Source organism: Strix uralensis, chromosome 24 (genome assembly GCF_047716275.1).
Source record: "Strix uralensis isolate ZFMK-TIS-50842 chromosome 24, bStrUra1, whole genome shotgun sequence".
Taxonomy (NCBI): domain Eukaryota; kingdom Metazoa; phylum Chordata; class Aves; order Strigiformes; family Strigidae; genus Strix; species Strix uralensis.
The window spans coordinates 4,600,082-4,627,448 of record NC_133995.1 but is presented as its reverse complement, the minus strand read 5'-3'; the positions used below and the strand labels follow the sequence as shown (position 1 = coordinate 4,627,448).

The following is a 27,367-nucleotide window of genomic DNA, read 5'->3' as shown; positions in this document are numbered from 1 at the left end:
AAAGGAGGGACAGGCAGAGCTGTTGCATCAACAGCGTTTAGGGAACCAGGCTAAAACCCACAAAAGAAACATCTGAGAAAATGTTTTGACATTCCAAACAAAAGTGTTCTGACTTTTCACTTAAAATGACAATTTCATTTAGAAGAAGTGCCCTAAAAAGGGTTAAACCCTCAAGAGCTGACAGGCAAAATGAAAAGAAAAAAAATAATCAGGAAAGGGGAAAAGGTGCATTAACACTTGTATTTAATTGCAAAAAGTAAAAACTTTTTATTCTTACATACAAATCTCATTTATTTACACACTTTACAGGCTTTTTCCAAGTATTTACAAAGTTTGCAATATATTAAATTATGACCATCCATAAAATTCTGCATTAAGTGCATATTTACATTCTTTTTTTTTTTTTTATCCACCACTGAATTTATAGTGTTCAGCATTGAAACAGTCTTTATGCATATATAGCTTTACTTCCCAGCACCCCTGAGCCTTGATAACATGCCTCCCCCCCCATAGACAAAGAGATAATGCTAAAAATAAATCACCTGTCATTTGTTTGAACCTCCAAAGCAAAGGGGAAGTCCAGCATCTCCCTTGTTTAACTCAGCAGGACAGTAAATCTATCCTTTACAAGCAGGAGTTTCCTGAAGAGGAGAATATGGTTCTACATATAAAATCTATGAAGAGGAGAACATTTGGTTTGCAGGAAGCAAAAGCTCTTTGTGCACCCACCGAAATGGCCTCACCCCAGAAAGTGTTTGGTTCTCCTGGGGGCCACGGGGCTAAATGTGGAACACTGAGCTGGCGATGGGGCAGATCCTGCAAACTTCACTCCCTGGAGCAGCGTTCCTGATGCAAACACGGGGGTTCAAAGGCAGGAGGATCACCCTGCTGAGACGCTGGCCTTCACTGAGCTCACAGCTCTAGTAAAAGAAGCTCTCCTGCTCCCCACCTCCTCTCGCTCGGGGTGTTCCCACGCTGTGAGCAGGACTTGCTGCTAGAAAGCCGGGGAGGCCAGCCATGAGAGAAGGGAGGTGCTTTGATCCAGCCCAGTAAAACCAGCTTCTCTGCCAGACCATTATAGCAAGAGGACTAGCAGGAGAAGCTAAAGGCCCGAGACTCCTGGGAAACTCGACCCTAGAAAGCTCTTCAGGGTTTTTGCAAAGGGAGTTTGAGGCTGGGATCTGCAGAGATGCCTCGGGGGAATTTGTGTGTGCAATGCCAGTGGGGAAGAAAAAAAAGAAAGAGAGAAAAAAAGAGAATCAATAGAAACTGGCAGCTTGGCTCCCGCAGGGGATGCTGATTTCCTGGTACTGAAGTATATAATACTCCTTTCTCCTCTTTTCAGTTACCCTGAGTTCAGGGCTGACCAAGAGCAACAGTCAGTGACCCCTGCTCTTGGAAACCAGCTTTAAACCGTGATCCTCCTGCCCAGCTGACAGGCGACAGCCCATCTTTCTAGCCCGACAAGGAGAGAAATGACCCCTCTGCATCTCTGCCACCGGGCTCTCGGGTAGCACCAATTTCTCTGCCTCGCTGGTGCAATTTCAGCTTTGCAGCCTCCGGGAAGTCGGGTGAGCAGGAGTCCATCTCCCCGCTCACAGGCAAGGAGCTCTGAAGCACACCAATAAGATTTTAAAAAGCTGGCACGAACACGTTGACCGGGCACCCCTCTGAGCTGGCCAGGCTGGGGAGGGGGGGGATTGTCCAAACCAGCACGTACACCTGCATACACACACGTGCCAAAGTGAAGCCAGAAGCGAGGGAGACCACGATGGGACACCCCCCCTCTGCGACTCCCCCCATCACGTCTGTCACGGCGATGCCTCAATAGCCGAGGAAAGAGCCACATTCCCCCCAGTCCAGCCTCAGCGGATCACTAGGAGCTGCCGGCTCTCTAGGGAAGTCCCAGCCTCCTGCAAAGGCTCTGTGAAGCCAGAGCCCCGGATGAGGAAGACGACCAGGGCTCTGGCCGAGATGTCAAAACATCCTTTTGGCCATTTTAGTTTTGCCACTTTGGCCTCACCTCCGAGTTCTCCATCCTGGCTCCTCGCCCGCGCTGCGAGGTGGAAGGCGTTAGCACTACTTCTCTGGCAGCGGAAGACAGGAGCTGCTCTAGAAGCCGTGCTACAGACCGGGGCTCCGCACTCAACAGTGGCTAGGGCCAAAAAATCAGCTCTTTATCAGCAGAATTGCCCTCCTGTTTTAGTTTAGCAGCTAATTCCTTACAGCTTTTGGAAGAGGAAGAGAAAATATACTGGAAGTTTAAAAACAAATGATGTAAACTCCAAAGGGAGCAAGGTTGGGACATATGCAATGTATCGCCTAGACACAGATCTGGAAACTTATGCAGAGACCATAAAGTGCACTTGGAAAGCTGCTCTGCAAACAGTCCAGATTCACCATCTTCTGTCCAACCAGCTGCAACTCCTTGAGGAGGGGAGAAGCAATACGTGCGAGCACTTTCGCTAAACAGGCACAAACCTGCCCCAGAGCCCCCCTTTTCCCCCCAGTCTAACCAGCAACTGTAAATAGATCCATTTTCTCTGCTTCTTCCCAAAGGAGCCAGGCAGCAACAATGGCTTAAGCACGACTCACAAAATACAGGCATTTCACAGACACTTGAGAATTGTCTCCGCAGCTCTTTTACAAGTTACAGTCAAGGACACTTAGAAGTAACAGCATCACCAAACCACCCACAATCTCAGCAAGAATGGGTCCAGCAGGTTCTCTCCCCAGGCATCTCTAACCAAATGCTTTACAGAAACGGGTCAGGTACAAAACCAGCAAGAGGTGAAGTAACCTTGTCAGCCTTTGAATTTGACTTGAGAAGCTGCCAAAATGTACATAGCAACAGTCACTAATGAGGCCCTAATTCTGCCATCACCAAACTCCCAAATTTCCATGAACTAAGACCCAGGCTTTAAGAGGAGGGAGAGGGGTGGTGTGTGTGTGTCTTGGCATGCACAAGATTGCATGTAGTGTCACAAGTGTAAAACACACCCCAAGCAGTAACAATACTAATAGAAGTCTTATTAATCCAATTCCCTTTAATATTTTGCTACAAATTAAATTAGTCCTTTTCTGTCCTGAGACAGTCAGGCTCCCCCTCTTTGGTTCTACTAGATCTGGTGCATGTTGGTCCCGTGTCAAGGGCCATGCACACAGACTGACACAGGTGCTGGGGTTGTTCTTATTTGTTTACAGGAGAAAAACAAGGGTTATGCATAGAAATGTCTGTAATGTCAAGGCCTCAGACTGGATTCTTTGGAGCAGGAACTGTCCTCTGCCTTATCCTTGTACAGGAGCCAGATGTGGTCATCCCACTTGGCAGCTTTTGTCAGACCCTAATAAGATTAGTACGATGTTTGCTCCCATTCTCCTGGTCTTGCTCAAAAACAAAGGCTGGATAGACATTTTTCCAATCTGTCATTTTACATGTACCTAAAATATTTACAGAGGAAGAGGTTCTCGCTCCTGAGAACAGAGTTAACTTGCTTTCAAACAAAACCCCTCCCAATTCCATATTAACAAGTGTGAGATTATGTCCTGAACCCCAGCCCTGGCCTATGAGTTCAGCCTGACACATCTGTAAATGATCTTCAACAGCAGGATCAGACCCAAAGGATCAGACTTGGAAGGGACCGCAGCATCCACAGCCTGCAAACACTGAAACCGAGCCTCTCTCAGGGCATTGGATAAAGCAGTGCTCAAGCAACAGGAAGCATGCGAAGGCAGCTTGGAAAGGACTCAGGAAAAACCAACGTTCATTCTGAAGACAGAGTTCCAGGTCTGGAAGGAGTTGATGCAAAAAAATGCCAGGGATGAGGAAGCTTTCAGGTGCTCCCGTAGGTGCCCTGGACCGGGAACGCAGGCAGCACCCCTCAAAGCAAGGGGTCACAAAAACAGTCGTGCAGCCCTGGTGTCTTCGGTGCACCATCAGAAGATGAAACTTTTAGAGAGCTGCTCTGCAGCCAGCCCCATCTCCATCCAGAACTACTGCACTCTCAGCACCACCACCACTAAAACTCACATCAGTGTTTTTGTAGGAAAGGAGGTGGGAAAAAAAAGCACAGTTACTATTTGACTCACAACCTGCTGATAGAGAACCGCAGAAGAGCGCTCACAAGACACAAAGAAGAGGCCTGAACGGATTCTTTCGGTACAAGAGCGACGCAGTGGGTGAGGGTCTCTGCCCCAGGCTGCAGGGCTCATCTCAGCCCCGGAGCACGGAGGGGAGATTGACTTTGCGGGGCACACTACCGAGGCACACAGCTGTGTACGTGACGGAGAGATGGGGTGGAGCTGGGACACATCACCGATTCATTCCCTTTATCGAGCTGGCCTGACAAGCCAGGCTCAAAGCCTCCTCCTCAGGAGGAATGTACACAGAAATGCCACACACCCCCTCCACTCCCAAACCCCCCCAGGAAGTTTCAGAAGTGCCATAATCCACAAAGGACACAAGGTGAATCTCATCCTGAGAAATCCCTCTGCTGCTCCTGGAAAAAACCCTTTGCTGCAAACCCAGGGCTTACCTGAGGGGACAGGGAAGGTCATAAATAGCTTGAGCTTCTCCCAAAATACATTTGAGGAAAGGCAAAGAATTACCTCAAGGGTCAGGAAAACAGTCATTTTTAAACACTGTAAACATGCAGGGTGGCAAAGCTGCCTGCCCCAGTTGCCCCAGCTCTATCTCTTTCAAGACGTTGCCTTGGCTTCAAAGCTGAAAGTCTTCTTGTCCTGGCAACAGCTCTGTTTTCCCACCCCACCGTCCTTAGCTAGCAGCTCCGTCACAAACAACCGCCGGCTCTGTCCCTTTGGCCATGAAGCTCATCGTCCAGTAATCTGCGCTGGCATAACCTTTGGAAGATGTAACAGAGGCCAGATTAGACGAATCCACCCTTAATGACTGCTCACGTTTCCCGTGAAGCGATGGGGGTATGCAGAAGCTCTTTGGAAAGACACTGCCCTCAGTGACACCACCCAGCAGAATATTGTGTCTTGTGTAGCCCACACTGCCTGGTTTTTACCCTGAACATCTCATGGTATCCCACTGCTGGTGTTCCAGGCCACAATCTCCCGGTTCAGAACGATCACTCCTCTGTACTGCAAGCAGGCACACACCAGTTTGGAGGTGGTAATGGCACACATGACCTTCTCAGGTGTCAGACAGAAAAGACCCAGCTGGAAGGAGTCTGCAAGGGATCTCCCAGACCCTGCATGCTACAGCACCGGTACTCACCCAAATCTCCAGCTTCCAGCTCCACCTTGAACATCTCGCAGTGTCCTCTGCACTTGTCCAGAGGTACAACAGTCAGGGTGAGCTGCCCGCTTCCAACAGCCACGAGGCTGTGCAAACTGTAGCTCTGGGATGAGAGGAGAAGATTTCAAAAGCTTTGCTGCTTTTCTTGGGTCTGTCTGATCAAGCAAGAGGCAAGTCACTGCCCTGCAGCAAGGTGAGACAGCGCAAACCACAGGTTTGCTGCTCCCCCCAGTCACCAGTAGATCACAGCTGAGGGCAGCTGCAGGCAAGGGTCCTCCTCCCCTCTTCTGCCCAAGGCAATGCAGCCCCTCCACACCCACAAAACCCACAAGAAAATGGAGGAGGAGATCAGGCTAGAAGCCTGAAGCGTCACCATCTTCAGCGAAACATCTCCATGGCAGGTATCTTGGAATGGGTGAGACTTACTGCCAGGAACAGTTCCTAAAATGCAACTCTTAAATGAATTCTGCCCAACTGTGCACAAAAAGACCATCCCCTCACCCAGCTACCCAGCAAGGCCAGGACATAAATGTGAACAGAGCTGGGACACCCCACGGGCATCTCCAGCTGCCGAGGGAGATGGGGACAGGGCACCTGCCCAAAACCAGACACAACTCCTGGGTGGTACAGCCTTGAGATGCCACATTGCACAGGGATGGACAGAACTGACACAGCCCTAAACCCTTCTTGTCACGATTGTTATCAGGTAAAAATGTCCTGCAAATCCCCCAGAGACTCGCAGCTCCTGGAGGACAACTCACAGACAGGGAGACAATGTCTCTGGGATGAATTTCTCACCTTATTCCCCAAATCTGGATGGCGGATGAGGAAGCAGCTCTCCAGGGACACTGTCTTGGGGAAGGACAGCAAAGAGGAAGTGGGGAAAATTTCCTGCAGAATCCGAGTTTTATTCACAGATTTGTTCCTAAACAAAACAACCCATGTTAAAGAAATATCACACAATGATAATGCTTCTAAATAGAAGACTACTTCCAAGATCAAAATTCTTCACAAATATTCATGCTTGATAAACAGCCTGCTGACAGACTAGCCCCTAGGAGCAAACTTCAGCATCTCAGCTTCTAAACCTGTGCTCTTCCTATCTTCTTCTTAGCACCTGCAGCAGGACCATGTAAACCACGGATGCCTAAGCTTAATCTCCCTCCCCTCTTCCCTTAAAATGATCTGAGTCATCGATTGGATGCATTAATTACAAAAGATGCAGAGAGGTGGCATTGTATGCAACCATAACCAAAACCACATGGCAAGGCAGGGGGAATCCAAGTTTATTCTCTAGGCCCAGGAATGTAACTGGAAAAGGCAGGGTGGGGCTTGTTATTTTTACATCTCTGTCTAGTGGCTTGACATGATTAATACTTCTGTAGCCTGGTCATCCATCTACCAGCGCTGAGGTCAAGATGTGCAGCAAGAAGATCCCATCTAAGCATTAGCTAAAGCACAGGCTCCACCATGCCCTTCTCTGAGTCCGCTTGGCTGGGGAGCCAGCTCCGCACCGAGTGGCACCTCCCCATGGTACGTGGCCCTCTTCTCCACAGGAAAGGATGTGGCTAACCAAAGTACTCTGCAACCTTAGAGAGCCCTGAATTGTGCAAACGTCTGGTAGCCACGCTAAAGGCTTTAGCACAGTTAAGAGGCCCAGGATTAGGGTTGGCCATTTTGCCTGCATGAGACCAGACACTAACTGCAGGATCCCTTAGTTTTCTGTTAATTGTCAGTGTTTGCAAAACTCATGGCACCTCTCCTCAGTCAACACTAATGGTGGAGGATTTCCACTGAGCAGACAGAGGTGATTAGAAACGGAAACCAGTTGCTTCAGGTGATCAGACCACAGCCCAGATGATTAACGTATGGCCTGAAGAACAGGACCGAGCAGTCACCGGGATGTTTTTGTCTTGTAAGGGGAGCAATACATGAAGTCCCAGCCACAACACTTCATTTTTAGTGCAGACGTCTTCTCCTTGAATCAAATCAGTGCTAGCAAGTAGAGAGAAGCCCGTAACCCCCTCCTGCTGCCCTTCCCTCTGGTTAAAGCACAACTTGCAAGCTCCTGGTAGTTCACAGAGGCAAAGAGCCTGGGCACCCCTGCAGAAAGGATGTATACATCGATCACAGGTTTTGCCTTTGACTCACCAGGGAAAGAAAAATGGGCAGCTCCACAATTCAGCTGAATTTTCTTCTATTATAACCTCTGCCAGGTCTGGATCCTGGGACTGAAAATGCTTCAGTTCTTCATAGGAGAGATGCTGCCCTGTCTTAAACACAAACCAAAGATAAAAGCTGTGCACCTGGGGTTCTTCCCCTTCCCTATTTCCATCCCACCAGAGAACATCCAAGAGCGACAGCCATCTAGATTGCCAAGTTTCCAGCCACAATGATAATTAGTCAGAGGAACAACTTGCTAAGGATACAGTGAGCTCCTCACCCCCTGACATCTTTAAACTGGGGCTAAATGTCTTCTTAGATACATGTTCTACCTCAATCAGCAGTCTGAGTTTGTGGTTCAAAATGCTGGGCAGGGGTCACTGACTGGTGCCATTCAAGAGTTTGGACTAATTATCCAGCCTTATATATCCATGCGTTACCTTGATTAGAAAAGGCTGAGACCTCTGGAGCTTTTCTGATAGTTCTCCGAAGTCTGTCACTATCTGAAGGCTTTTCACAGCAGAACAGACTGTGCAGTTTGCAGGAAGCGTAGAAGTGTTCTGTCTGCAACCTGCTGCCCACCAGTCCTGGCATTCTTGGGAAGAAACAAGAGAAACATGTTTAATAAGACCAAAAATGAAATGGAAAGGAGACAGACTCGACGATAAACTCATTATCCCTAACATGAAACAGTGAGATTTCTTATAGCTTCCAATGGCTGTAAGTTATGCAAAAAGAGCAAGCTTCACTGAGCAGGGAACTCACCACAGAATGTTTCCAGCACAGGCTGAGGTTTCTGCAGATAATGCTCAGGGTTGTGAGGAGTGGGAGAGCTTCATGGAAATTCCACTTCTCTGTATATATGAGGCTAAGCTACCTTTTCATTATCAATAGAAGGACAGCAACCACCACATATGGTGCAATTAAACTAAAACAAGTCCTCAAGCAAAAGAGAAATCCAAGCATGTTTTTACCAAGGAGACACCCAAAAGACAAAAAAAAAAAAAAAAATTTCAGGTTGAAAAGAGTAACTCTAACATGGTTACCACTGGTGCCATGAACTCTGCTAAGACCTCTCTAAAATCACTACCCTCCCCTTTACCTCTGTGTTAATTAAGAAATACTCTGTCCTGGACAAAGTTTGCCCAGTCTGATGTGCAGAAGATTCTGGGAAATGTGGGATTTCACAAAGATGTGCTGCTGCTGATTTCACTCATCCCATGCATTGACTTTAAGATGAAATGGGGAGAAAAGGGCCAGCATGAGGAACCCCTGGACCACATCTATACCCATTTTGAATTCCAGAAATCATTGTTACACCACAATCGGCTGAACTGGCCTACAATGAACATTGCATATGTTTGCATCTCCAAAAATTCAATTTTTACATGTAACCATTACTTGATGCCTATACCCTGCCTCTCTCCTCCAATTTAAGTCATCCCAGCACCAAAAAATAAGTAAACATTAACAGAAGTGACATGTTGCAGCACTGAATGAACAAGACAAGAGCCAATAACGCTGAACGCCCCACGCATTTCTATGCTAAAGATCTGCAGAAGCAGCCGCCACGCTAAAAGGACGTGGCTCTAATTTCATGGCAGTGACAGCTCTGGTTTTCCAGCCTTAAATCTGACAGGGAGATGTTTGACTCGGGCAGTGGCAGCACACCCACCCAAGTGCCTGATCTGTCAGGGTGGGTTAGGAAAAACCCAAGGCTCGGGACACACCTCACATGAAACGTCCAGAGATCTGTCCTCACGACAGGCCCACCCGTCCCGTCTGGTGCCAGCACATGTCAAAACAGCTCATGTCTCCTGGACATTGCTGCAGGCCACCCACTCGGGAACTGGAGTGGATGGGAAAGGGGAGAAAGAAGAGACAGCGAAGCCTGTCTGAAAAATAAAGTTGGGAAACAAGGATGCCTAGCAGCTTTTCAGGGGGGAAAAAAAGACCATGCACACCCTGCCTGTTACTGGCATCGTGGTTTTCAGCTTCACTCACACTCCTGTGCAGGGGTAATAACTGATGAACAGCACTTAATAGGAAAGCTCTTGTTTTATTTTCCCCTCTGACATCTATAACAGACAATACGGAATGTTACAGAGGGCTCAGGTTCATTGGGACATAACAACAAGGAGCAGATCAGGGTTCACTCTGGAAATATTCAGAAAGAAAAAAGCAATCAACTCCCAAATGCTGCATTTCCCACCCTACTGCTGGGATATGGACTGAAAGGGATCAGGATATAATTCCTAGCCTTTCTGGAAGATGTGTCTACACTGCTTTCAGGGAAAGGGGTAAAAAGGCAAAACAAAGTGTAAAATCCTTATTGCAAGCAGAAGTCCCACTCCCATGAGAAACTGCTTCAACGTACTTTCCCTCCCTGCTCACAAGAGAAAAAAGAAAATCTTTGTTCCACTGCCTGTAGAAAGCTGCAATTTTACAACAACAAAAAAACTCAACTCACAAAAAACAGCTGGTCAGTGACAGGAAACAAAAGGCTGAAAGATCTCACCAGAGGAAGGGCAGTCACCATGAAGAGAACACGAAAACATATCTTATGGTCTCTCATCATAAAGGGAGTAGCAATGCTATAATTTCTCTCTGGGCAAAACTCAGAAACCTCATCACAGAGCATTAAGCACAGTTGTCCCAAAATTTTCTCTCCGGGCTCAGGGCAGCACCCCACGTAACGGGATGCTAATCAGCTTGACAGTATAGAGCTTGATTCCTCTTTTGAGCTAGGCTGGGATATTTGCATTCTCAATTGCTTGATTCAGGAGGTTATTTCTTTTCCCCATGAATAACCCAAGCGAAGCACGGTTGAGACGCATTTCAAATGCCGCAAGTGGGGTTGTGGGATTTTTTTTTTTTTTTTTTTTTGGTAATTAATCTTTTAGATTTATTGTTGAGGGTGTTAGTCTGTGCACCAGCATGTGTGTGACTGGCATGACAAGTACGGGCAGCGAGAAGCGCCTGCCCTTCCCAGGGAGGGAGGGAGAAGAGACCACGCACAGAGGAGAGGGCAGGCAACGGCACACGGGGGACCAGAGCAGGACTTCTACCAAGGATGCTTATTCTCTTTTTCGATTACCCTCCCTGCATTCCTTTTACATTATCACCCTGCCCAGACACCCTGGGGGATTATTCTGGTTTAAGTCGAGCGCGCTGTCTGTGTGCACGCACAGTCTGCTCGGAGATTGAAAAGAAAGATGCACTCTTCATCCCAGCGCAACCGTCACGTGCAGCCGTCACACGATGGTCCCATCCACTCGCATTCAAATGGTAAAGTGCTGGGCGTGTGCAATTATCCCTGTGGAGCCTGAGTGCGGGAAAGCAGCTGTAGTATTGACACGTACAACTATCCATTACGCGACAGAAGCGCGGGCCAGTCCCAACTAACCTCTCCTCCACACTTGTGCTTTCCCATCCCTCTTTGAGGAGCAGCCTTGAGTTGGTTAAGCAAAACCTCAGTTCCACATCGGTCATACCCACCTAATATTTGCTTTTATGCTTTATTAGCTCTCCAGAACAAGAGCTGTCTTCTCCCCTGTTTCAGGATAACTCCTAGCAGAGCCAGGGCTGGGGACATCCAGCTGCTAACATAGCACAGACAAAGATAACAACTTTCCTTAAAACACGTCTGTGATTAATGCTAGAAGGAGTTTATGACTGTACATTCCACTATGCAGAAAAATAATTTTCAACATACAATCAATTTAAAATGAGTACCCCGCCCTTCTTGGCCACTTTCACAGAGGATCTCCCAAGTTTTTGGCCGTCCCCAGAACTACAGAGGGGTGTGTGCACACAACCCCAGAGATGCTGGGTGTGGACGATCAGACTGGAAGCTAAGAGGTTACTGAGAAGACCTGGCCCTGCTTCTGCCCGTTGCAGCGAAGCAATAAAACTTATGGAAACTGGCCCAGATAGATCTAAGAGCAGGACCTCAGCAACAGCTCTGGTCTCTTTAGGGATGATATGGAGGGCTAAGTATCACTCTGCTGCTGCAGCAGGTTCAAAGGGAAGCCCCATAGCAGGGGGACCTTTCGCTCCTGCGAGACACACAGAGCCAAGGGCTGTTCCTGACCCTAACGAAGTGTTGAAAACGTAAAGCCTCCTGCGTGATGAACTGCAGGTGCTGAGGCAGCTTGCTGGCTCCCCACCAAGCTGGTTTGCTCCCCAGTACTCAGGACTGCAAGGCTGAAGAAGCCTCCAGCAAGCAACAGCTATGTCTGCACAGGGGAGTCTGGTCCAGGGGACGAAGGTCTGCTGTCCTTAGGGGTTGTTGCTACCATCACCCACAATAACCAGAAGAAAGCTCCCCAGAGGGCTGTCTAATGCACTGAGCAGCTCCACAGCCTGTAAAGGTTGGCTCCAAATCCCCCATGACACCATTCCCCAGTCCCATCACACACCTCCCTAGGGACCAGGGCTAGGAGTATTCAAGCAACTTCAGCAAGCCCAGGATGGGGCTCTCAAAAAAGACTGGCCTGTGCACTGAATGTTCACAGGACATTTCTCTGTCCTTTCTTGTAGGTCCATTGTACAAGCCTGGCTGTTCCATTAACACTTTTGGACTGTTCCTCACAGGATCCGATGTACCATCAAGAACTACAAAGGGACCTGTAATCAGGGAAGGTCAGCAGGTAAACCTCAGGGCTCTCAAAAAACACAACCAGCTCTACACTGGCCAATTCAAAGCAAAGCTCAGGATGGGGAGGGACACTCACCCGGGCCTGACCCAGTGACCCATGTATGGTGCTGCACTGACAGTCACACCCTTGTCCCTACAGGCTAGATCCAACAATGAGAAGATGCTGATTTCCACTTTTACGACGTCTCCCCACAGCTGCACGTTTGTAAAAGTCGAGGGATTTTTCAAGGTGGATCTGAAGAGATCCTTCAACGGAAAGGATTAAGAGCACAGGCTGTGGTCTTACCTCTGTGGTCTACACCTTTGCTGCGAGCACACCTTCCCCTTGGCCAAAGGGACCCTTTATGGACGCACATCTGACAGCCCGTGGGATACCCACCTCCTCCCTTCATTTTCATAGCAAAAGCCCAACCACAAGCTGGTTCTTACAGCTGACATAGGGCAGAGCTTTTTCAGAGACATTCCATCCCACCTGTAAGATTCCCAGTGATGAAGGGCCCACGAGATCCTCGGTGCTCAGATGTCCAATTACTATTACCACAGAAGGGCTGCAGCTCTCCCTCCAGTTGGAAATATCTAGCTTCCAGATGCTGGATTTTACAGTGCTGTTTTCCATTATTTTAAGGATGGGGATTTGCAAGGTCTAGCCCTTAACCTTAAAGTGAAGTTGCAGCTCATAACCTACTGTTATTGCTTTGACAGCCAAAGAATATGCAGGCCAGGTTGCTCTTGCTCCTGAGATATGACTAGCCACTTGCCGCACTGGGACCACTGTGGACTTACAGATGCTGTACTCCTCCAGTAAATAGCTTGTTACTAGTTGTGCTATGCCACTGCAGCAGGATAATCTACATGTTTATCACCACGCCCTCCTAGATTTTATAGGAAGATAAAACAGTATTTTACAAACTGGAAGCAATTTAGACATCAATTCATGATCACAATCTATGATGCGGGTAAATCTCATCATTCTTACTTTACAGATGTAGAAATTAAGAGCTAGTTACTGCGTGGCACAGCTCAGAGGACACATTTGGAGCACTCTGTTGCAAAAGCAACGTTTCCCAAGCTCCGACTTGCTGGAATTTTTCACTAGGCTAAAAATTAATTTGTTCATTTATAATGTCATGTCAACATCAGGCTAAACTGATGGGTTGCTAAGACAGGAATCATAAGGAGCACTTATTAATTACAGTGTGGACATCTTGATTAAGGAATGCATCATGGTGAGGTTTTAAATACATACAAAGAGGGTCCCTGTTCAGCACAAGATCCTCACCTCTTCCTCATACTGAACTTTTTTTGTAGCTCTGAGTATATTGAACATATTTATCCCAGGAGAAGAAAGTACCTGCCAGTCTGGTTCACAGCATTTTTAGGAACAGCTAGCAACAAAACAACAGCTACAAATGAACCCATCAAGAAAACCTTGGTTTTGTTCTGGGTAAAAAGTCAACAGCTCGAAGAACTACTCATTCATTTAACTAATGGGTAACGGCTGGTCAAACAACTGAAGGATGATTAGTCAATCTCTAGCAAAGAACAAAAATTATTTTGATCCAACGAGACATTGTGAAATCAAGTCTGCTCAGTCCACTCACAGTCCACTGGGGCTAAAGAGCAGTATTTCCGGGAGAAATCTGCACCTACCAATCTAGAAAACTGAAAGCAGGAACCAAGCTGTCAGGAAAGCCTCCAAAGTCCACTCCAGCCTGCACCTGCGGTTACGTGCCCTAGAAGACAGCTTGTGCTGCTCTGGCAGCGTCTGCATGAGCAATCTGGCTCGGAGGAAGAGCACGCTCCTGAAAGAAATCCCTCCCAGTTGCTGCCACTTGCCTGATGGTGGCTTCAGTCTGTAAAAGGTTTGACGTGTCTGTGTCACTAGGGCAAAGAGGGCTCTGCTAGGCAGCTAAATGCCTCTGTACAGCACACTGTCTTTCCAGGGGAGCAAATCCAAAGCGAGAATTCACTTGCTCTGCAAATAAGGAAACAAGAAATTCTGGAGGCATCAAAATGTAGAAGAGCAAAAGGAAAGGAAGAGGTTTTCATGTTCCGGATTACCACAATGATTTGGAGGTAGTTTACTGTCAGCAAATCCAAATAAACAGTCCACTGGCTGAACAGAGGCCAAAGTAAAGCAGTATATGAGAACAGCTTGGCACCACCCTGCACTGCAAAGTCAGCTTTTTTTTTCCCCCTTTGAACGAGCCAACACACACGTCTGTTGGTCACTCTCAGGTTATATTATAAAAGGGTTGTTTACACACACACACAAAAGATCAGATAAACTGGCAGCTGTAGGGCGATGGGAGGGAGCCCTGCACAGTGCTGCAACCCACATCACGCTCACACACACCTCAAAACGCTCCAGCCCCCGGAGCTGGTGTATGAGAATATGCACAAACACAAGAGCAAACCAGCTTGACTTTGCTTAGGAAATAAAAGTAAGATCCTTTGTGAGCAAGAGGAGAAGGCCATGCTGAAGGCAGCAAGAAATGAGAAATCAGATCCTGCTTTACCTCCCAAGCAGCCTTGTTGTGCAACCCTTTCATTCAGAGCAGGCCCATGTTCCTTGGGCTCATGCATCACTGAACCCCGTGGCTCAGATGCAGGGTGGGCTGCAAAACCCACGGTGAAAGGCTGGCTGCATACCTGGGTGCTTAGCCCCCATTACACTCAAGAAGCAGAAAAGTCCACTCTCGTGTCAGACAGGCGTGCTGGATGCTCCCTTTCCCCACAGAGCTGCGCCAAGGATAAACTCACCTCAGGGCTACAGTAAGAATGGGGGAGTGTGAGACACTGAGAGAAATGTGGCTGGCCCATCGCAGGCTGCCTGCGAAGGGTTAAGATCAGAAAGAAGCCAGGACCTGGCCAGGCGCCAAGGCAAGCCTCCAGCTAAATTGAAGGTGGCCAGCCAAGAGGCAGAGGCTGCCGTCCTCTCCCAGTAACCCAGCCTGCTGTGACCCATCCCCACAAACAGCTCTGGCACCCCACAGGCCTTGGGACGTGACAGCAACAGGCCATTTACAAGGTGTTGCTTAAACAGCTCCTCCAGCAGGGTTCCCTTCTCTAAAACAGATTATGTATAAAACCCACAAACGTGATTTTAGCTCTACTGTTCTAGGCAAAAAGGAGTATTTAACACAAGGAGTCTTCTCCAAGCTGGGGGTAACTTGCACAGGATCCCTTTATCCACCACTGAGCTACGTGTGTGCTTGTGTCTGATTGTAGGTGTGCTGAGCAGCTACGGATCCAGTTGATTTTGAACGTGTAGGGTGTACGGTCAGGGCTGGGTCTCCTTGTTAGAAGCAAACTTGGATTTTCCTCAAGGTCATACAAATCCCTGCTATCAGCACAAGGTGCAAATTGTCACGTTGTTGGATGAGAGCCTGTTTGCCACTGACCGACCCGCTCTGCTGAGGTTTTTGAGCTGCAAGGACTGAACAGACAAGCAGACACACAAGTTAATTTAAGAGCAACTTAATGCTCTGCTCATCACGTCATTGCTCTGTGCGGCTGGCAGGGAACAGTTATCAACCAGTTGACATCAAAATTTGTATTTGGGTATTAACAAAGCTATAAGGATGTCACACAGTTGTGAAGAGCAACTGAAAAACAGGTAGAGTGACCACCACTGTTGTTTTAAAACTTTTGTTAAAAAAAAGAGAAACCCCCTTTTCACTTAGCTCTGATAAGTACAAACTTCAAGAGCTCATGAGTTTCTAACGCTTGCAGGGGAAAGGGAAGTACTCGTACTTTGCACCAGAGAAGTGAAACACAGAGGGAATGACTTGTCCATCCCAGCCCATGTCAGAGAAGAGAAACGAATCCAGGTTACACAGGCCCTTCTTTCTCCTCAGAACAGCACCAGAAAGCCTTCAGTTAACCCACGTGCCCACCCAAAATCCACCACGTTCTGTATAGGAGGTAGAGCCCAGAGGTCTGCAAACCCACCACCTCCCTGGGGGCTACATGAAGCCCTGATCTACCTGGCTAACAGCCGCAGGCTGCGGCAGTGAGAGGCGTTTCCCCCAGCCCGGAGCAGTCTGCGTGACCCAGTGCTGGGGCTTTCACAAGCTCTGCATAAACACCAGCTCAGGAAGAGTAAATGCAAACCACATTTCCGCAAAACTTTTCCCCAACCGAAGGGACCTTGGTTCCTAGCCCTGGGAAAACAGCTGAAAAAGAGGCATGGATGCCAAACCCAAGGGTCTAAGAGTCAGCTTTGAAGAAACAAAGAGTGGGAACATTCGTTTTAATATGGGAATTGATCCGGGGGAGAAAGCCGGCAAGCAACAGAGCAGAGAGACAGGCAAAAAGGAAATTTACTTTGGACCTAATCCTACAAACTTAACGCAAGAGAGAGCTCTGCGGACACTGCTCCTCACCTCAGCTGCTCAAAGGTCCACCCACGGCCGCCGACAGACAGGCAGCCCTTGTCATCCACGGCACAGCTCTTGGGGTGGAAGGGATGAGGATGAAGGCGAGAGTGAAGGCAGGTCACCCTGAGCCAGAGGGAGAGGGGAGCAGTATCCGGCACTCCTGCTCCTCCCAAAGCCTCCCCACCACTCTAACACAGGGCTCTGGCTCTCAGGGGAAACCAGGCATCCGAGCTCCCTTTGTTCTGCAACACAAACCTGGCTGCTCAGCCCACACCTACCAGGGGACCGGGCTCCAACCTGCAGTCCCGGAGACAGGAAAACTGCCCCAAAGCTCAGGAGGGCCAGCACGGCCCCAGACCCGCAGCCCCTCGCAGGAAGGCTGCCCCTGCCTGCCCAAGCACTTCAGGCTTGGAGGAAGAGAACTGGACCACCCATGCGCCCACGCTCGCCGTGGCCGGGCTTTGTCCGTGCCACGCTGGGCGGTGCGGCCGGGGGAAGTCTGCCAGCACTGCTGGTGGGCCAAGGCAGCCTCCAAACTGCTAACAGGTGGCTTTCAACAAGAACAGCTCGAGCTGGATTTGAACCAGTGCCCGAGCAGAGAGAGCTCCAAGTTTCATCCTCAGCCCCCTCAAAATTTTCATCTACCAGGATCTACATAGAGAAAGGAAGAGGAGTCTGTACATCGAGTCCCTTCATTAGTGGTCTTGTCTGCTGCTCAGTTGCCTTGCAAGCACGCACCGGAGAACACTAGACCTGCCTGCAAGACCTCCTGGCCTCATGCTCACATCAACAAACAGGACAGCAAGATGTAGCTTTACCCCTTCCCTTCAGCAGACCACAAAGCCAAAATCAAGGGCAAAACGTTACATCATGCACAAGGCGGGGCTGAAAGAGAGCTCAGGAGACTCCTCGGCCCCACGCCATGAAAGCCTTCCGCATCCCCGCCACATGGTTTTACCACGGTCTGCTCTGCAGCAAGCCGTGAAGTTGACACCAGCACTGCTGGGACAGCCGGACGCTGGGACAGCCCGGTGGCTGCAGCTGCCTGCCGGGAAGCCAGGACATGAGGGATTCCCACAGGAACCCAGCCAAGGTTCAGGCTGGGTGCTGCACTCTCCCATTCCAATAGCCGGGGTCTAGTCCAGCTCCTTTTGCTGAGGCACAAAGTGACCCCAGTCATCCCTAGCGAATCTGGCAACTGGGACATGCTGTGGTTTCCACCACAACCTAATACTGTTGGAAAAACAGAGCAGGAACTGCCTCGTCCCCTCTGTACCTCCCCCCCTTTCCCCAGAGCTGGCTTGTTGCCCACCCTATTGCTCATCGCTTCAGAAGATTTCTGGGACTCATGGGGGCATGAGGGGTTTTATATGCATTTAAACAGCAACCTCGCATCCTCCCTCTCCATCCATCCTTCCCTTTACTCCTGCTCCTTTGGATGTTTCCCCATCTCCTCCCCATTCAGCTGGTTTTCCCATCAGTAGCCCAGACTTACTCCTGCTCTTATTTATCTTCACAGCAAGACGCTCATGACTTCAGGCAGCCCTTGTCCTATAAACCTTTTGCTGTCCCAAGGAACCTTGCTGAGCTCTCCCCATCCACGGGGGCCCTGCAGCATCTGAAGGAAGAACCTGTCAGCTTTCTGAACAAAATTTCACTGAACAAATACGAGCATTAAAGTTCCTGTTGGTTTCTTTCTCCACAGAGAAGCAGAGGGGTGCGCACAGACTCATGTCAACGCTGAAACGCATCAGATAAGCAGGCTGCTAATGTCAGGTGGCTATCAGAGCCATCTCCTTGCCTTTGTTTTTTCCTCCCTGAGAGAGATTCCAGTGTTTAAGGAAGGAGAAGAACAATGGGGGATACCCCGTCCCACCCATATGAACCCACATCAACAGAAATCCCACGTGTCAGCGGAAGAGAGGGAGACACACAGAGAAAATGCAGAACGGCGCTGGCATTTCAGGGCGCCCTTTTTAGCTACGGCAGGAAGGTCAGAGCCAGAACAGACAACTCTTAACACAATGAGCTGCCGAAGCTAAATTTAAACCCATCAAGGGCATGGATACAGGAGTTTGTTTTTACGGTGAGCCGACAGACAATCAACATTGTGCCACATCCCTGCTCAAAATAATTCACAGCTTTATCATTACTGACAGTCTTTGTGTTTTATCAAAGAGGCAGAGCCCATGCTTACACCCATTTGCCAGTCTAAGTCAGTGGAAACGATTAACTGAGAATTACTCAAACTTTTCCATTTCTATTATGCCAGTCTAGGAAAATCTATTACGTTCCTCTCCCGTGATGGGACCACCTCACTAGGGACCCACTTATCTACCTTCCTCACATACACACTACCCTTAACGTTACGTTAACTGCTATAAACACCGTAACTCTCAAGCCCACAGTCCTTTCCCAATACGTCACTTGGCAAAAACTACTCCTTAAACCCGGGTCACACGTTGAGGTTTCTACACTTTGCTCACAGATGTCAAGATTTGGTTGGCAAACTGTCTTTGCCTGCTTACTCAGAAAAAATAAAAGAAGGTGACATTTAGCCAGCACAGCTATCTCAGTATGAGTCTCAGAACCGCAGAAATTTTGAGAGGAAGAGGAACTCTTGTGGAAGAAAAAACCCGAGGTGTTAAAAGCAAGGAAAAGAGAATGTGCAAGAATAAAATTATGAAGTTAAGAGATAAAATATGCTTCAGCCCCAATGAATGGAAGGGAAAGAGCCCTAGCTAGAATTCAGGATGCTATTTTTAAGTACAGTGGTAGAAAAAGAGAAAACCATGTTGCCATGCCAGTAACACATTTGTTATTTGGTGCCCAGGGAGACACTCAGATGATTAACATGGCTGGTATTTAACTTAGTATTTCTTGCTAGGCTTATGCTACAGCAGAGAAATAATTTCCTTACTCTCGAGCATGTACTTCTTGGCAATGGGCAGAGAGAGCAGCCGGATGTGACCGATGAGGGAGCCCCAGGCATGGGCTCTGGAGAGCGGAGCTTCAGGCGGCAGCGGGCTGTATGGCTGGATCACGAAGTAAACAGTCAGCAAGACCAATCCCAGCGTGAGCAGGCCCTGCGAGAGAAAACAGGCACATAATTAATTATACTGCAGTGAGCTGATGTGTCTTCAGAACAGGACACACCTTCTGGCTGGTATCAAAGGGTTGTGGCTGTGCGCTGTTAAGACGAACACGCAAATTTTTGCTGTGGTTCCTCGCTCAACTGCAATGCTATTTACGTACACAGATTTGTCACTCAGTTTTCTTGTTAGGGCTGTCCAAGGACAAAATTAAGCAGCCTTCAAACCCAAACCACAAAACTCTGTGCATGTATTTTAGCACTGCAAACAATCCAGCACCAGAGCAATGAGGATTATCTACAGATAGTTCCGATTCCTCCCACCTAATCAAATAAAAGCTTGCACTTCTGCCATACCTCTTACACAAGGTTTTCAAGGCTTTTTGCAAACATCCGTCAAGCCTTGAAACACTTTGGCAGAGTTGGCACCAGCTCCCTCCTCCATACCAGAATCCCAAATAAGCCTTAGAGATGACATGACGCATTTCTCCCCCTGGCCAAAGTCAAAGTGAATCAACAGCAAAAACAAGAACAGAAGCTGAAAGTTCAAACTTCCAGTTTCCTGTTCTCCTGCCTCATTTTACACCTTTTTATAGGACAAGAGCTTGAATTTTTTTCTATATAGAAACTATCATGATGACTTTGTAAAGATGACACCAAAATATTACTGAATATTACGCCAGTGGGAAGGTTTTAATCCTTGTAGCAAACATCTCAAACCTACCTAACAATAGCATCCTTTCACTCACTTTGCAAAACTTTTTACAGCAGCTTTTAAGTTAAGGGTCTCAAAACATTTTTCTAGCATCAAGCATCATGGCAACAGGTTTATTTTATAGACTAGAAGGAGAATAAAGACAGGTAAAGCTTGTGACAGGGTCAGAAACAGAACCTGGATCTCTTCATTATTCAAGCCTGAACTTTGAGAATCTCCTTCCTTCCTCACATTTCCACTGAGGGTGCTGACACTGGGAATCTTTGCCCGAAGAATCAATGCAAGTTTCATTCTTCAGTAATTTAAAGAGAAGAAGGTGTTGACATGTTAAATTTCCAGCACACATGAGCAGTTTCAAATCTCGGTCAACTGTCTTCTGTTTCCAAACGAGTTCGTGAAATGAAGGAAAGAAGCTACACTTCACAGCTTTTTAAATAAAGAACTTAGAAAAGTTAATCAAGAAAACACAATGGGAAATAAACGGCTCTGGTGCAAAAGGAGAACTCCAACCCTCAAACGGTCTGTGCACGCACATCTTACCTTGTAGAGAGCCACTAAGATAGGGTACCGTGGAGGTCCCCTTTGGGGCTCATTTCTTTCCAAGAGCTGCTTGATGAACTTCTCTATGGCTTTTTCTGACATCCCACACTGGTGGCCAGTCTGCCTCACTAGATCAATCGTCTCCGATAGCTTGTCATAAATACTGAGCTCATTGGCCGAAAGCTCCATGGCCTCTGATGAAAAATCGCTGTGGAGAGATTCAGTACGTTAGCAGAAAACACACTCCAGCCGTACAGCTCGACACCAGCATGTGCAGAGAGATCACAGGAACATCGCAATGTCTAGGCAAGAAGGAGGGCTTCTCCGGAGCAAACCTGTTTGCAGCCAAAGGCACAACATTTAGCTGTAGTGCTAAGAGTCTCTGCTGGCTCCATATCTCCTGGGGACTGAAAAGCCGTGAAATTTCCTGACAAGAGAAGAACCAGCCGAGATTCGCAGCTTATGTTAATGAACAAAGCTTCCCAGCAATCAATGAAACTCCATTTATTCATCTATTCCAAATGAATCCGTCCCATAAAGCGACTGCTCACCAGAGCCAGCAATACAAAGCTGATCATCACACGCGGCAGCCAAGCTAAGCTCTCTCACACTGTAATTTTAGTCACTTATTTTAACGTAGATTTGTTTTCTATAAATGCCCTGTCAACAACAGGAACAGGACAGAGAAATAAGCAGTAAGCGTGGGGCAAAGTTCAACAGTTTACAATTTGTTTAAATTTTCGCAACCTAATGTCCAGGCCAACTGATTATTGAGTAATAGTAATGTGATAGCAGCATGCTCTGCAGGCAACAAAAGCTCCTACGTTCCTCTGAAAGTTTGCCCGCAGGTCATTCACATGCAGAAATGCCACATAACTAAATACCCCAGCAAGAATTGCATTGTGAAGGGGAGACAGAGACAAACCAGCATTTGACAGCAAATTATTTCCCACCGTGAGATTTCAACGGGGAAGCTTGTAAGAACACACCTATGAGCAATCAACATTAAGATGCCAAAAAAAGAAATGTGTTCCTCTACCACTCCCCCTGTCAGCCACAAAGGCAGAGCCTCGCGATACCAAGAGCAGCAGATGGGCTGAAGAAAAGATGCAAAGAAATTGCTGGACAAGCTAATAGCTGCCAACGTGAGAATCCCATTGTTTGAGAGACCTTTTGCCTCGGAAAAACACTGCTGGGGGGCAAGGGAGCATCTGTGAGGTCTTGCTTTGCCTCTTGTTTCTGAGCTGGGAAAACTCTAACCTGGATCAAACTGGGACAACTGAAACTTCCTGGGGAGACAGAGTTTAGCAATGCATTGCCCTAAAAGCACAGACCATCGTGTAAAAACACAAGAAGCACGATCGATACACCCAGCTCACAGCTGAAAATGGAAATCAGGCCCCTGTCCCCCCTTTTGCTCTAAATACTACCTGAAACCAGGAACCAGCTCGTGAATCCAGCGTGCTGCTTCACCCAGCTCACCACCTCGCTCTGCAAAGTCTGTCGCTGTACTGCGAGAACTGTATAACTATTTACACGGGTCTTCTCCTCACACACCTCACACCACAGCCTGCATTTTAAAAGCACAGATCTGTTTTGCTCACTTGAGAACAAGCTGACAAGCACTACGTAGCATGCTACCTAAACTTAGATTTGCTCTGCTGTAACTCGTTCTGGCTGCTTCCACAGGACAAATCAGCCACAAATGTGTGTATCTATGTACCAAGAAAGAAGATTCTCGTTAGGCAACCAAACTTGAAATCTGATTTGCCTTTAAAGAACTGGCTGACAGCTCTCCCCATAAACCATGAGCATAAATCCTACAAGTCAGATTTTTAATATCTTCTGCAATGCTAGAGTGTAGTTTCAGAAAAAAAAAAAATGACTTTTAGGCAGGACTACCAGCTTCAGCAATTGCTCCTCTCCCCCCAAGATCAACTCCTTGTTCTGCTCTTGCACATTTGTTTATGTGGTCACATGGTGAATCAGATCAGGAAAATTATCTGGCTGAAAAATAACCCCTATTTGTTTGGTCAGCAGCTGCCTAAGCATCCAACTCAAGCAGTCAATGTCAGATGTTATATTAACATTAGTGTCAAATTTCTAGCCGCAGCCTTAGAAACACCAAAAGAGTAAAATGCCAAATTAAAACCTAACCCCAAGCACGCAATGAGAACATGCTGCACTACATTGCCAGGTTAATTAGCCTGGCCCTGGTCTACCGACATTCCTTGCGTTCCACGCAAATATTTGTCCCAGATCTTACCACCTGAGCAGCCCCATGGGCTAGCAAAGCTGTCCCAAAGCTGCCTGGATCAATAATATCTCATTATGGATTGTAAGCTCTCCAAGGCAGGGACCTTTTCTTCTCGTCTATAAAGCACCTGGCATGCACTTGACTCTATAAAAACAATACATTGCTTTACTAACGCTTTCATTTATGTAATACCCTGATTCATATAACAAGCAAGAGCCAGCACATCTGCAGGATATTAGATGCCTTCCCCCCCCACCAGCTTTTATGGTTACTCTAGTTGCCTTGACACTGCAACTGGCATGCTACATGGTCTGAAAGGTTATCTGGCTTCCTCTGGCTCCCATGTGCCAAAGCCTTCGCCTCTGTGAAGCTCTCCTGTGCTGAATTCCAGCAGATTCAGCAAGCTTCCCCTGCTTGCAGGATCTGCCCGGAACCACTTAAAACAATTATCCCTATAGAAACACTGTCAAACGCTGTGATTTCCCCCTTTCCAAACAGCAGAAGCATCCTATGATAAAATGCTGAGATACATCCCAGTTGTCCCCCCACTCTACATTTGTACTCAACTCTGAGCAAACACCTTTGTAGACAACCCCTGCAAGTCACAGACATTAAAAACCCAACGCAGCTCCTTGACAAACTCAGTAACCCATGTCCTCAGCTAGGAAATAAGGCACTACGCTCCCACATTGTTTTGAGAACAGTTGAGGCCTTAAAAAATAAATAACAACCCATTATTTCCCTTCCTATCACCACAATACAACTGACAAAATAATAACAACAGACTACTGTACCCGCTTTGCCTCCACACGCACATACTGAGCAAGTCTTAGCCCTTGCAAACAGCAACCCCTCAGAGACAGGCCTTTTAAACTAGGCAACCCATATGTTATTGCTATTTTTTTTATGAACTCCACCACCCTAGGAGGAATTCGCAGCTCTCTCCGCAAACATAAAGAGCGATGGCTCTCGGCCTGAAGGGTTTCCACCCCAGCGCCCAGTTCTACCCGCAAACCCGATGCACGGCGGGGTGTTTGGATCCAGGCTTTAGGAAGCTAAATATTTAGAAAGAAATGCTGTCCGAGGAGTCTTTAAAAGGGAAAGCTTGCTCGTCTTGCTGGTGAACCTGATCCAGAGGTATAAATAAAAATACATTCTCATCTGCTTTAACACCGTTCATGCTGCCTCCCCCGGCCCTGCTCAGGGGGTCAGGTCCCAGACCGGGGCTAAAAACCCTCCAGAGAAGGGCCTACACCCCACCACAGGCCCACGGCATCGCCCTTATTCATGTCTGAGGCAAAGGAGCTCCAGCCAGGATTTAAAAAAAAAAAAAAAAATTAAAAAAAATCAATAAATTGAAGCAGAAAACAGCCCCCACCCCAGCACTGGGCGCCTGGCGAGGGCCCCGCTGAGGCCCGGGGAGCCCCCCCAGGCCCGGGTAGCCGCCCCCCCCAGGCCCACCTTGAGGACCCGAGGCCTGCCCCGGTGCTCCGGGACCCCCCCGCCCCCCGCCCCGTCCCCCCTCAGCCGCCCCCGGCCTCACCCCGGCACCGCCCGGCGGCTGCCCCGCTCCGCCGCCCGGCTCCGGGCTCCTCCCGCCCGCGATGGAGGCGGGACGCGGGGGGCCGAGGGGCCGGGCCGGGCCGCCCCGCCGCTTCCTGCTTCCGCCATGGCCCGGCCCAGCCCCGGGCGCCCCGAGGCCCGGCAGCACCCCGAGCATCCCCCCAGCATCCAAATCCACCCCCCCGGTGGCCCTAAGACCCCCCCCAACAGGCCCCCGGAGACTCCCAGCACCCACTTGAGCCCCGAACACGGGGACCCGCTCCCCCGTATCCCTATGACACCCCCCCCACACCCACCTGAGTCCATGAATACCTTGAGACCCCCCCAGCACCAGCCTCCCCCCCCCCCCCCCCCCCAGACCTTCAGTCCTCCCCAGGAACGCTGATTCCCCCCCACCAGCACCCACCTGAGCCCGTGAACACCTTGAGACCCCCCAGCACCTGCCTGACCCCCCCATTACCCACAGACCCCCCCAACCTCAGACACCCCCCTGCTAACCCTAAGACCCCTCCCAGCACCCACCTGAGCCCTCAGCACCCTCAGACCCCCACCAGCACCTTACAACACCCCACTAGCACCCACACGAGATCCAAGCACCTTCAGACACCCCCCAACACCCATCTGGACCTGCAGCACCCTCACCCCCCCCCCCATAACCTTAAGAGACCCCCACAGCATTCCTGAGACCCCACCAACACCCCTTGGAAACCACAGCACCCCCAAATCCTCCGATAGCCAGATCCCACAGCACCCATGACACCCCCTCCCCACCCCAAAGCACCCGGCCTAGCCCCAGCACCCACCCATCACCCCCCTACAGCCCCCCCTGACCCTACAGCAGCCCCATCCGTCCCATTTACCTCCTCCAGCTCCGCTGAGCTGCATTGGTGCTCCCCACCAAGACCCATCCAGTGCCACCCTGAACCCCACTTACCCCCAGCCCCAGGGGGACACAGGTGCCCATTCCCACAACTCGAGTGACAAGCATGGGGTGTTAATGCCCTAAAAAGCGTGGGAAAGGCTTTCGGGAATAAAGGGCTGGGAGATGGAGCAAGTGGAGGTCCCCAGAGCCACCTCCAGCATGAAAAGCTCAGAAGAAAGCAGGAGCAAGAGGTCTCAGCCTCACCCAGCTCTCAGACGTGGGCTTTAGTCCTTAATTGCAATTAAATGCATTTTCAGTCAGCTGCTTGTTGTGGCCGTGATGGGTGTTTTCGGTATCTCTCCGGTCCCTTTTCAGCCTTGTTTAAGTTCTCAGCCTCAACAACTTCCTGCAGCACTGAATTCTGCAGCTTAATTAAACATTGCGAGAAAAAGAGCTTCCTCTCATCAGGTTTGAATTTCCTGCCCTGTCAATCCCAGCACGGGAAGCGGGACGGTCTCTGCATCCCGATTTTACTGCCTTTGGAGGGGAACGGGCTGAAAGTCTGGGAGATGCTGGTGAGACCTGGTGGCTGGGGCACTGAAAGCTTTGGCCGATGATTTGTTCCAACTCATCAGAAGCTCGTCCTGGTTCTCTGCTTTCAAGGTGGACGGACGCATCAAAGCGAGACGGTGGTAAACGCCTGCTGACTTTGGGCTGGTATCTGAGATCTTCTGCAATCTTGGTTTGGCTGCGGCAGCTCTTCTAATTCTCATGGAGCACCTTGAGGAATTACAAACAGCTCGAAGGGAAACAACCTGATTTAAAAAAAATTCCTGTGGTCCAAACAAATATGTGTTTCCCTGTTGCTATTAATATCTCAGACCTTGATCCTCCTCCAAATACTCCTGCATGCCTTTAGCAGCTTGCAAATGAGCAATCCCTTTGATTCTGGAGTGGGAACATTTGCTGGGATCGCAAATTATTAAAGGTGAAAGATGCTTCCAAATGCAACATGCTGACCGTGTTTTCCCACAGGCTTGATTGCCTTCCTGGAGTTTCTCAACCTGGCAATGAAAAATTAATTTCACAGTTTGGAGGGGAGTAACACTTGGTTTATGCAACACCTTTGGGCACAAACTCAGTACTTTTTCCTAGATGTGATTTCTAGTGCAATAGGACAGACATTTCTTTCTGTCTGCTGTTCTGGGAAGTGTTTTCTTTTGCAGATCTCTCTTCTGGGGCCTGTTCAAGCTCCTGGTCTTTCTTTGCAGGAGCACTATTGCAGTTTGAAGGTATCGCTGCATTTGCTGCCATCTAATGGGAGAACCAGCCCCGGCGATCTCTATTTTGCAAGCAAATAAAAATGTTTTCCTGCACAATCCTGCTGCCACTCGGCAAAGCAGCATCTTCCACACATAATCCCAGCAAATTTAGGCAAAGGGAAAAGCTGATCTGATGGATGGCTTCAGCATACATGCAGCTGGGTGGTTCTGCAAGGTGTCACGCAGCCATGAACTATTGTGGACCCAGTAAAAAGAACATTTTTGGGTTGATCAGGATGAAACGGTGCTTCTCTTATCATGGACCAGACTTGCAAAGTGTGCTTGGATTTATATTATTTTAAGATACAACAGCAAAGCAGAAATCATGAAGATGCACTCCCCCCCCCCCAAAAAAAAAAGGCCAATGTTAGATACTCTGAATAGCAAATCCAGGCACAGCTCTGAACTGAGCCACATAAACTCTTTTAAACTCTTCCTGAGGAGCTGTGGTCTTCAGGCAGCTCCCACTGCTCAATTAGTAAAAACATTTTATAGTGAAGTATGGTAAAGAGGGATCAACGTGAAATGGGAGTATAAATATATTGCATT

At 48.6% G+C, this 27,367-nt stretch overlaps 1 protein-coding gene across 3 annotated transcripts; it reads right to left on the bottom strand.

Moving 5' to 3' along the window:
* Positions 1 to 226: 226 nt before the first annotated feature.
* On the bottom strand, positions 227 to 25,777 carry C24H6orf89 (chromosome 24 C6orf89 homolog). Of its 3 annotated transcripts, none has more exons than XM_074893633.1 (8): positions 25,761 to 25,777; positions 20,815 to 21,022; positions 19,389 to 19,554; positions 7,867 to 8,021; positions 7,415 to 7,536; positions 6,062 to 6,188; positions 5,243 to 5,366; positions 227 to 4,860 (listed from the first exon to the last, which is right to left on the bottom strand). In XM_074893633.1, exons 2-8 carry the CDS (start codon positions 21,001 to 21,003, stop codon positions 4,775 to 4,777), a joined length of 969 nt encoding a protein of 322 aa, XP_074749734.1. In that variant the 5' UTR covers positions 21,004 to 21,022; positions 25,761 to 25,777; the 3' UTR covers positions 227 to 4,774. The 3 variants fall into 3 exon arrangements, with proteins under 3 accessions (XP_074749734.1, XP_074749732.1, XP_074749733.1); XM_074893631.1 differs by lacking the exon at positions 25,761 to 25,777 and adding an exon at positions 24,615 to 24,742; XM_074893632.1 differs by lacking the exon at positions 25,761 to 25,777 and adding an exon at positions 21,366 to 21,554.
* Positions 25,778 to 27,367: the final 1,590 nt, after the last annotated feature.

Coding starts and splice junctions, on each gene's coding strand:
- C24H6orf89 (XM_074893631.1), bottom strand. CDS start 24,742: ATGGCGGAAGCAGGAAGCGGCGGGGCGGCCCGGCCCGGCCCCTCGGCC. Junction 6,189..7,414: donor TGCCCATTTTTCTTTCCCTG/GTGAGTCAAAGG, acceptor TGTTTTGTTTAG/GAACAAATCTGTGAATAAAA. Junction 5,367..6,061: donor ATCCAGATTTGGGGAATAAG/GTGAGAAATTCA, acceptor CTCTCATCCCAG/AGCTACAGTTTGCACAGCCT.